The sequence below is a fragment of the Engraulis encrasicolus genome, chromosome 23 (assembly GCF_034702125.1).
Source record: "Engraulis encrasicolus isolate BLACKSEA-1 chromosome 23, IST_EnEncr_1.0, whole genome shotgun sequence".
In the NCBI taxonomy this organism is placed as follows: Eukaryota; Metazoa; Chordata; class Actinopteri; order Clupeiformes; family Engraulidae; genus Engraulis; species Engraulis encrasicolus.
The window spans coordinates 39,787,492-39,799,045 of record NC_085879.1 but is presented as its reverse complement, the minus strand read 5'-3'; the positions used below and the strand labels follow the sequence as shown (position 1 = coordinate 39,799,045).

Sequence of the window (11,554 nt, the reverse complement as noted above, 5' to 3'; positions counted from 1 at the left end):
AGTTTCACAGCTGATATATGTCCCACCCACCAGAATAGCCAACCCACCAGCGCCAATTGTTGTTGGCTGAAGGGTTGGGAAATCATCCAGTGATTGGCTGCGCAGTTTGGAGGGTCTGAAACTCAAGCGATCAATTTTACCTGCGATTCGCTGAGGGGTTTGCGGGTCTTCGTCTGATTGGTCGAAACCTTTGCGGGTCTTGAGACCGAGCGCCCGGCGCTGCACTGTGCAGTCGACAGTGTTCACTGAAGATGCTAGCTGAGCATCCACCAGAAGCTGCGCTGAGAGTTGCGTAGTCGCATCATCCACAGGCTGGATATCAATGAAGTAGCCTCTATCTTTACTATTGCAAAACCTACATGAACTCCGGTGTGGTTCAGTGAAGACGGTTTACATTTCAGTGGTTTATTTGGTTTGTTTATTTTTTCCTCATCATCCATATCGGATCAAGGCGTGTTCATGTCAAAGACTTTCTGATTGATCTGGAGAAAATAATTTACATCCAGGAATCGTCAAGACTTTCATCAGAGACAGCAGAAAAGCGGAGACCACCCTTTTTCTCTGGAAATCGGAAATATTGTGGACTTGACTACTGGCATTAAGGCGCCTCCATGAAGGGGGCAAGAAACCCGGACCATTACATGTAGTATTTTTATGGGCAGAGCTGATTGCCTTGATTTTTCTTATTTTTTTTCCCATCCCTGTGGATTTTGTGTTCTCGGCGGATATGCGTTTTCATGGAATTGCACATTGAGAATATACCCTTACTTGAGCCATACATGGGGCTCTGCACCTATTTCATTTATTAACATGCATTTACACGCAACTGGGAGCATGGTTTTGAGAATATCCACGGAGGAGCATTACTGACATTTTTTTAATTCTTCTGGTATATGTTTTATTGACGCAGACTCGCTCAACGGAATGTACTGATTAAAACACATCAACGTTTTAAGGATTTTGTTGCTGCCTGAAAATGGTCGGTTCTACAACATCATTCCTGGCTAGCAGTTTTCTCATGTGAACTGCGCAGATTTGATGAGTAGCCCTCCGCCAGTTTTCCCGCACCCATGCAGAATGTCTGAATCCTTATTTTCTGTTTGCAGACTTTTCACACAGATAACTGAAAAGATGTTTGCTCTGTCCGACGCATAGTACACACGGAACTCAGTTACAGCGATGCGCACGGCGTAAGTCCATTTTTATTCAGCACCCAGTGTGAGACTTTTTATTTTCAATATTCCCATTTTCCCGGCAACTTTGTATGTGGACCTAATTAGGTATTGGGAGTGCCATAATACCATGATCAGATAAAACCAGCCGGTTAATGAGATGCATGCGATAAAAAGAAGAAAAACATCAACAGGTACGATGCACTTGAAGGAGATGGATTTTATACACATTTTCGTGCTTTTGCTATGCTGCTGGACTGGTGCGGATGCTCTGTTCACCCGGACATACTACGTGAAAGAGGAGCAGCCAGCATACACGAAAATAGCCAACCTAACGCAAGAGTTCATCGACACGAAGTTTGCAGGTGCAAATCAGTCCGTCTCGTTTCGCATTATCTCCAGCTCCGAGCCGAGATGGGTGGAAATCGACAATATGGGGGTTCTAAAAACCAAGCAGAAAATCGACCGAGATGTGGTTTGCCGCCATACCCCCAAATGTGTTGTAACGTTGGAACTGATGTCAAGTAATATGGCTATTTGCGTGATCAAAATCGAAATAGAGGATGTGAACGACAACGCACCAAGGTTTCCCACAGACCACATTGATATAGAAATTTCCGAGAACGCAGACCCGGGGACAAGATTTCCCCTAGAGGGGGCAAGTGATCCGGATTCGGGGAGCTATGGAGTTCAAACCTATAGCATCACCCCGAATGAGCTTTTCGGACTGGAGATAAAGACGAGGGGAGACGGTTCCAAGTTCGCAGAGCTTGTGGTTGAAAAGCCATTAGACAGAGAGATGCAGTCTAGATATGATTATACCATTATTGCCGAGGACGGGGGAGACCCTCCAAAATCTGGGAGGGTAAAACTGAACATTAAAGTGATCGATTCCAATGACAACAACCCCGTTTTTGACCAGCCAGTGTATTCAGTGAAAGTGATGGAGAACTCTCCCATCAACACAGTTGTTATTGACCTGAACGCAACAGACCCCGACGAGGGCACAAATGGTGAGGTCAGGTACTCATTTAACAGCTATGTCAGTGACAAGACCCGAGAGGCATTCAAAATTGACACTAAAACGGGTGTCATCACTGTAAATGGGCCCTTGGATTACGAAACGACCACCGTTTATGAAATTGACGTTCAAGCCAAAGATTTAGGCCCAAATTCGATTCCGGCACATTGTAAAGTAAACGTAGAAGTGCTGGACGCCAACGACAATGTTCCCGTGATTAACCTCTTACCTGTAAGCAGTGAGATAGAGGAGGTCAGCGAGAACGCTGGGCCAGAATATGTCATCGCCTTGGTGCGCGTTTTGGATAAAGACTCTGGTCTGAACGGGAAAGTCAAATGCAAGCTTTTGGGTAATGTGCCTTTCAGACTGCAGGAATATGAGACATTTTCCACCATCCTTGTTGCTGGTAAACTGGACAGGGAGGAAAGAGACAGGTACAACCTCACCATCCAAGCGGAAGACAGTGGCAACCCTTCCCTGAAAACCACGAAATCATTTGCTGTCAAAATAAAGGATGAAAATGACAACCCTCCCCATTTTACGAAGCCACATTATCAGACCATGGTCATGGAGAACAACACCCCTGGCAAACATTTATTTACAGTGACAGCAAGGGACCCCGACATGGGCTTAAATGGCTCTGTGACTTATTCCATAGTGGAAAAGAATGTGCTGGACATGTCTATATCCTCCTATGTCCAAGTAGGTCCAAACTCTGGCGAGATTTACGCACAGAGATCTTTTGACCACGAAATGACCAGATCGTTTGAGTTCAACATCATGGCCAAAGACCAGGGCCAGCCATCGCTTAGCAGCACGGCCACAGTCAAAATAGTCGTGATAGATGTAAATGACAATATTCCTTTCATAACGGCACCCCGTCTAGTGAACGGCACCGCTGAGGTGTCCATCCCCAGAAACTCGGGTGTGGGATACCTGGTCACACAGGTGAAAGCCGACGACTATGACGAGGGTGAAAACGGGAGGCTGACTTACTCCATCACGGAGGGAGACAGGCCTTACTTCGAAATCGACGAGATGAGCGGAGAGATTCGGACCACGACCACCTTTTTTGACAAGGCGAAAACGACCTACGAGATCACCGTGATGACACACGACCACGGGAAGCCGTCTCTGTCCGCATCCGCCTACATAGTCATCTACGTGTCTCCCAACCTGAACGCGCAGGAGTCTATGGGACCGGTGAACCTCTCCCTGATCTTCATCATCGCACTTGGCTCCATCGCGGCCATCCTCTTCGTCACAATGATATTTGTGGCCGTCAAGTGCAAAAGGGATAATAAGGAGATCCGAACATACAACTGCAGGTAACCAATCAATTACAATTAGCCATCCACATGTTATTTATTCATGTTCTTTTCATATATTGGTCATGTCAAGGAAACGACCATCAAGCTTTATGGTGTAGTAAAAAAGGAAAAACGTTGAGTACTTTGGTGCATGAGCATCGCCATAGCCTGCAATGTGTTTGTAAGGGCGGTTGTGTGTATGGCTTGCAGCGCTTTCTGTGTTGTGTGCATGCCGCAGGGCCGAGACCGTAGTGAGGATTGACAGAACTCAGTAGCAGTTGCTTCCAGGAAGGATATTGTATTGTGTTAACTAGATTCGTCAAACGGAGTAGGCCCATGCATCTGTGGACTCCGTTCCAGATGTATGCTGGGCACACTGCAGTGGGACGTCACATCACCATAATTGACTGCACAAGCATATGTGACAGTATTGCATTTCTGGCCAAGCCGATGTAGGAATGGCATAATAATGTGTGTGTGTGTGTGTGTGTGTGTGTGTGTGTGTGTGTGTGTGTGTGTGTGTGTGTGTGTGTGTGTGTGTGTGTGTGTGTGTGTGTGTGTGTGTGCGCGCGTGCACAGGTGTGTATGTGTGCACTTTTATGCAAATGTATGTTGATATATCTGTTGGTGTTCAACAAAAGATTTATCATAATATCTTAAGTATAACCTTAAGCTGGTAATGATTTAAAACATCTCTTAGTCCACTGACTATAGTCTACAATTATCTGCAAGGCAATAAAATAATTGCCATTATTACCATCTTCCCATGGTTTGGGAGTATCCAGCGAGTATATCTTTCTCCTTATAGGTGTAATTACAGTTTATAAAGGCCCTTCACCCTGCAGGGATTTTCAATTCCTGTGGTAAAAAAAATAAAATAATGATGCAGATCCAGGAAATTAGTTAACATCGACCGCACGCCTTCTATGAAACAACCATTTCCTAAAGCTGTTTCTCAATTACTTCTTGTCACTCACTAGTCCCCCTTGGTTAATATGGCCGTTAAACTGCACTCAGTCCTGATTTTCTTGGGCGTTTTCTGTTATGCTGCTGCTCAAGGACTGAATGACTGTCGGGGAAATAATCAAGTGCTGCTTGTGTGTTGACTTGATGATAGTGTGCGAGACCTTTGGTGGCATCCATAAAACTAATGACGAAAATGCTGTGTGGATTGTTTAGATTATTGTACCGCCTGCTCATAAAACGAGGAATTGCTGTCCATATTATCCAGCACAATGTTGAGCCAAGCCATAGACTTTCAGGCATTCACTAAAAGAGCCTTCACATTAATTTATTTATTTGTAATCTGGCATAATAAAATACTTGCTTTTATCGATCTGTAACATAGGCTCCAAAGATGATTTCCCCTCACTAGGCTACGTTGCTACTGTGCATTTACATATAAATTGCTTTTTGCAAATACCCCCCTCCCCCCAAGTCATTACCATGTTTTACACCAAACATACTTTTTGTTGACATTCCGGTTGTGTGACCTCTCAGTGTAGTGGCCCCGTTGTAACAGAGGTTGTGGTTCTGTGTGTGTGTGTGTGTGTGTGTGTGTGTGTGTGTGTGTGTGTGTGTGTGTGTGTGTGTGTGTGTGTGTGTGTGTGTGTGTGTGTGTGCGCGCACGCACGCACGCACGCACACATTTGCGGGCATGCGTGCGTACATGCTCACGTGCTTGTGTGTGTGTGTGCATGTGTGCACCAATATAGTATATGTGGGTGTGAGTGTGAGTGTGTGTGTGTGAGTGTGAGTGTGTGTGTGTGTGTGCGTCTGGGTTTCGTGTGTGAGCATTACGCAGCTCATACACCTGCTGCTGGTGATTTGGGTGAGGCAGTCAGTTATCAATCAATGGTGTGTATCTGGTCCGAGAGTGATAGAGAAGTGTTTGTCAGTCCCTCCCAGCAGTCCCAGCAGTCTATTAGCACGAGTAGCTGTGGGAAGGTCAGTTTATTTCTGATTGCACGCTTCTCTGTACGGAGATTCAGTGACAACTCTTTGGATCTCACTTCTTCTTTTTTTTTTTTTTAAATGAAATTCGAAGGGCTGTGTACTGAAGATAGGCTTCCCAGCTCGGAGAGATTATTGCACCGGGACCGCTGTAAACAGGATGTGCCTGTATTTTTTTCTTCTTCTTCTCTCTCTCTCTCTCTCTCTCTCTCTCTCTCTCTCTCTCTCTCTCTCTCTCTCTCTCTCTCTCTCTCTCTCTCTCTCTCTCTCTCCCTGAAATGGGAAAGACCTCGGGTAATTCAGCTGGAGAACACGCCAAATAAGAAATAAATATATCTGCACAAGATGTCCTTTCCAAGTATTGGATTTAGGTTTCTTCGCTGCATGCCAATTCTTCTAAGCTCAGAAATCTGGGGTCATGCAGATTAACTGTTGTTAATGATGGCAAGGGATCTGTGTTTTTGACACTGCTCTATAAAAACAACCTTGTTTTTCTTATTGTCTTGGCGCTGTCTATAGCGATGAGGATGATAAGGTGTATTAGCCCATATCTGGCCCACCAAGCTGTTGTTTTGAATAGCTTCGCTGTTGTTGCGTCCGCTAGTTTATATAGTCCACTGTTTTTGAATAAAAAAAATACTGTTCCTAGGCTAACCGATTAGGCAGGATAATGTTCATTCCTGACAATAAACATATGAATACATGCGTAGTCAATTCTTTAAAAAGGTACGCACTGAGCCATGTTGAATATTGTGCAGCACTAAGGAGTCTTGAGAATTTGCCAAATTGGCCTACGTGCTGCGCATTAAAATTGCAAGAGACATCTATTTGTTCTTTGTCACCGACCACCTCAAAGCTCGGAGCTTGTAGCTGCTTGTGTTGCAATTCATTGTTCAGTCGGTGAAGAAGACTCTCTCTTGCAAGCATCTTCTGTTAAAGTTCAAGCAGCCAGGCACAAAAGGGAAGAGTAATACTCTTTTCGTATTGTTATTATGGAAGCCTCGGCACTGTGTCTGTGCCTGTGCCTTTTTTCTCTCTCTCTCTCCACCAGCTTAAAAATCAAGAGAGAGGAAAACTGCTCTCTGAGATGCCCACAAAAAGATAAGGTTCTGCACCGTTATCATTCCTCTAGCGCTAGTACGGAAGATGAATGTGGAGACACAGACAGCATCTAAATGAAATGGACAATTCAAAGCACCAGAGAGAGAGAGAGAGAGAGAGAGAGAGAGAGAGAGCGAGAGAGCAAGAAAGCGATAGAAACAAGAGAGGATAGAGAGAATCAGAGAAAAAAAGCTAGAGAGAATAGAGAGAATCAGAGAAAGAAAAGATAGCGAGAGAGACTGCAGCGTGAGGGAGACAGGGAATAAAAATGCTGAAAAGCAGACGGCTATAGGTCTATAGGAACACATTATGAAAGGAGTGTTCCATTGTAGGGAGAAGGCAGCAGCGGTAGCAGCAGCAGCAGCAGAGACCTAAGATGGGGTGCAGTGTCACTGCGTTTGAGCTGGTGTGCTGTTCAAAACAGCCTCCAGCAGGGATAAAGAGAAAGCCTTTTCCAGCTGAGACATCCTGTGATAAAGACATCCCAGTGTTCGTCATTTGGTCTGATTGTGGCAAAATAGTCTCAGCTTGGGCTAAGACACACACAGAGTTTCTCAAAATAAATCAAGGATTTCCCCCTCCTGTGTCGCTGCCAGTGGAATTGGGCCTAATAGTGAAAAGAAACACACCGGCAAAAATGGGCGGCTTAAAAACAACAATGACATCAGGCTAGAGAATTCGAATTGCGACTTGGCAGGTTGAACTCAGATCAACCTGAGCTCACTCTCACACACACAGGTGTTATAGAGAGTATCATGTGTCTGTTTATGTGCTGCTGTGGTTTGGCATGTTTGCATTGCGAGCGAGACTAAGTGCTGTTTTATGTGACATGTCCACTGGCCCGGCATGGAAATGTGGACCAATGAAGCATGGATGGTGGCTTCATTGGTGGCCGGAATGGCGCTCTTTTTCCATCTGTGTGGCTTCCACAGGGTGGCCGCCAATGTGCTTAAGTGGGGGAAAAAACGGCCTGGCACGCCAACACACCCACCACCTTTCCCTTCCTATACCAAGTGAATTTTGTAGTGTTAGTACAACACTTATAGGAGTCGAAATGAACACTCTTAGTGTTGGTCCTACCCTTTAAGCGCTGAATTAACACTGCTATATTTACTGTTACTCTAGATTCTAACCAGCTCTAATTAACCTACAGGCCAAATGCTGCTGAAATTTCAGTTTGGCTGGTAGATAAGACCAACTTACAGTACTAGCCACTTCGACCCATTAGTGAGTATGTATTTGGCGAGTAAGATTAACATCTACTAGCCATATTTTGGGCTGGTAGTGAAAAAAGTTAACTTAGGTCCCTGGTTACTCCCACCTACTCACCCATCCCAACATGGCCGACGCCTCTGCGACAGGCTGCTGCAGCATGGCTGTCTCTGGCCTGTGTCGAGAAAGCACACAAAGTGAATATAGTAGTGTTAATACAACCCTTATACAGTAGGAGTCGAAATGAGCACTCTTAGTGTTGGACCTACCCTTTGAGTGTTAAATCAACACTGCAATATTTACTGTTACTCCTACCTACTCTCTCATCCCAACATGGCCGACGCCTGCAGCATAGCCGTCTCTGGGCTGCGTAGTATTCTGATTTCTCTTCTTCCTTTCTTTCGGCGAGCATTGCAAAGCAAGCAGGCGTGAAACGGGCCGGCGCGGACACCAGGCCACTGCTTTATTGAGTCTGTTCAGTTTCTTCTACTTGCACAGGGTGGCGGAGTACTCCTACGGCAACCAGAAGAAGTCCAGCAAGAAGAAGAAGCTGAGCAAGAACGACATCCGCCTGGTGCCGCGCGACGTGGAGGAGACCGACAAGATGAACGTGGTGAGTTGCTCGTCTCTCACCTCCCCGCTGCACTACTTCGACTACCACCAGCAGACGCTGCCGCTGGGCTGCCGGCGCTCCGACAGCACCTTCCTCAACGTGGAGAGCCAGAACTCGCGCAACGCCGCGCCCAACCACCACGGAGGAGGAGGAGGAGGCGGTGGTCCCGGCGGTGGCGGTCCTGGCGGCGGCGGCGGCTACCACCACACCTTCCCCGGCGGACAGGGCCAGGGCCCGCAGCAGCCCGACCTCATCATCAACGGCATGCCACTGCCTGAGGTAAGAGACGCCGCGACGTGCCATGCCATGCCATGCTATGTTATACTGTACTACCCAGCAACAGGGGACCGATGATGGGCTAGCCCTGGGTGGGAGGCAAGGGCACCCGGAACAAGTTTTAAAGTGGCGGTGTATTGTTTTGGTTTCTTCCTTCTTTATTTCTTATCAATGTTATTCCTGCTGATGCCGTGCTATGTTATACTAATCCAGCGTCGTGCCATGCTATGTTATACTATCCAGTGTCGTGCAGTGCCATGCTATGTTATACTACCCCCCCAGCAGCAGGGACCAATGATGGGCTAGCCTCTGGGTGGGGGTGAACATCATCAATAACATACAGTACTGTACATAGGGTCATGTGGTGTGAATAGTTGCATTGGGACCTTTGAATGGCTTCTGCAATGAGGGGCTGGCCCTGGGTGGGAGACCAGGGCGCTGGGACGAGTTTTAAAGTGGTGGTGTATATTTTTGTTTCTTGATTCCTTATTTCGTATCAATGTTATTCCTGCTGCACTCCACACATTTGTCTGCAGTAAAAGTTGAGAAAGCCTCATTTAGGGAGCCCATTAGTGTGGTTGCCAATGCGCCACTGCATCCGCTCCCTTCAACCAGAGGGGTGACCTGTGAGAGGTGAAGGGTGGAGATTGGGGGCCACCTGGAGGGACACTCCAGGTGACTTGAATAGAGAGGTATATCCAGTATACGTACTCATGATCATGAGATACCGTAGGTGACCTGTGAGGGTGTGAACTAGGCTTTGCATGGGGATTAGGCAGGCCCCGGGGGTGGGGGGAGCCTCTATTACCATGGGAATGGCGACCTGTGGATGTGCAGATGTGGGGGTTGGGGATTTGGGGAGACTTTGGGCGGCATCCACTCCATTCAAATGGATGACCTTAGAGGGGGGAGGGTTGTGGTGGGTTGGTGTCGGGGGATGGGGATGGGGCTGGGGCTGGGGCTGGGGTGTTCCTGAGGGAAAATGCAGTCCCATGGGATGGGTGACCTGTGACTGGAGAGTAATGGAGGGTTGCGGGGTGGGATTGGATCGGTGCTGGGAGCTGGGTGTGAAAATAGGGATCGAGTGGAGTACATGTACCGCTGTATCGCACCAGTGAGAACAACTGAACTGAGGTGTGTGTTGATGACTGATATTCCATCAGATGGTTGACCTGTTGGTAGAGGGGGTGGGGGGTGTTGGGTTGAGAGGGGCTATGAAACAAAGCCCTCACAGGAAGGAAGGAAGGGGAGTGTGTGTGTGTGTGTGTGTGTGTGTGTGTGTGTGTGTGTGTGTGTGTGTGTGTGTGTGTGTGTGTGTGTGTGTGTGTGTGTGTGTGTGTGTGTGTGTGTGTGTGTGTGTGAGTGTGTGTGCGTGTGTGCGCGTGTGTGCATGCATGCGTGCTTGCGTGTATGAGGGACTGTTATTGCTGTTGATAGCCTGACACGTTGATTTGCATAGGCTTATTGACTGTGGTCAAGGCGCCCCTGCCTTTTGTTGTGCCTTATCTGATGCTGAAATGTACATGCAAGTCACACACGGCACGCCGGCCTTGTAATGATATAATCTCTAGTGGCACGCTTAAAACAACATAGCTGTTGACATCAATAGTTGATATAATTGTGTTATGGGCGCGCTCGGTTTGAAAAATGGAGTCAAGGGGCCCCGGCTAGTTGCATAATGGAATCCCACTGAGAGTGGAGTGATGATTCTGGAAGGTTTTTTTTTTCTTTAAAACTCCATCTCTCTCTCTCTCTCTCTCTCTCTCTCTCTCTCTCTCTCGCTCTCTCTCTCTCTCTGTCCCCATTGGTCTGTTCACGAAGCCAGAAAAACACCAATTGACCAAACGACTCTGTTTAGACCACCTTTCTTTCTTTCTTTCTTTCTTTCTTTCTTTCTTTCTTTCTTTCTTTCTTTCTTTCTTTCTTTCTTTCTTTCTTTCTTTCTTTCTTTCTTTCTTTCTTTCTTTCCTTTTTTTGCTTTTTAAAAAATAAATAAATCCCACACCGCCTCTACCTTTGTCTTTCTCCCACTCTCGTCCTTTCTTTCTTTTCTTTTTTTTCATCATTTGTGGAGCCATTGCAGAAAATGAGGCGAATCCTGGGCGCCTGCCAAACGCATTGACCCAGCTAATCAGGCACGCTGCATGCCTTTTCAGGTGCGAGCATTGAGAAAAATGATTGCCTTAAAGGCCCAGCCGGTATCCCTGTTCATCTCAGATCTCAGACACACACACACACATACACACACACACACACACACACAGACACACACACAGACACACAGACACACACACACACACACACACACACACACACACACACACACACACACACACACACACACACACACACACACACACACACACACACACACACACACACACACACACACACATTATACACGTACTCAAACAGGTGTGTGTGTGTGTGTGTGTGTGCGCCCGCGCGCGTGTGTGTGTGCGCGCGCGTGTGTTTGTGTGTGTGTGTGTGTGTGTGTGTCTGTGTGTGTGTGTGTGTGTGCGCGCGCATGTGTGTGTGCGTGACTGTGTGTGTGTGCATGTGTGTGTGTGTGTGCGAACGCTCATGTGTGTGCGTGTGTGTGTGTGTGTGTGTGTAAGTGTGTGTTGATCTCTAAAAAAGGATGGGGCCGAGGGAAGTGCCATTACAGATGAAGTTACACTTATAGATTTTTTTCTCTCTCTCTCGTCGTACCCTTTATGGACTGACTCGACAGAATCGCTGGCTTAGTCCCGTTGATCTTCCCCGAGCTCTTACCCAGAGCTTCGGGCAACGAGAAGGAGTGCATTAAAAAACAAAGAAGGGACCAAAAATCACACCGCATCGACAAAACGACCCCTGAATTTCCATTATTTACTCAAACACCCGCGACGACTGA

General features: G+C 46.9%; 1 protein-coding gene across 2 annotated transcripts in view; it reads left to right on the top strand.

The window, feature by feature from the left end:
* The first annotated feature begins 246 nt into the window (after nt 1-246).
* The window catches only part of pcdh19 (protocadherin 19), a 106,040-nt gene continuing 94,732 nt past the window's right edge, over nt 247-11,554 (top strand). Inside the window, exons 1-2 of one of the 2 annotated variants that reach the window (XM_063190753.1) lie at nt 247-3,521; nt 8,268-8,661. In XM_063190753.1, coding sequence (XP_063046823.1) covers nt 1,333-3,521; nt 8,268-8,661 — 2,583 coding nt within the window. In that variant the 5' untranslated portion in view covers nt 247-1,332. Of the gene's footprint in view, nt 3,522-8,249; nt 8,662-11,554 lie in introns of both variants that reach the window. The other variant, XM_063190752.1, reaches the window with a different exon arrangement.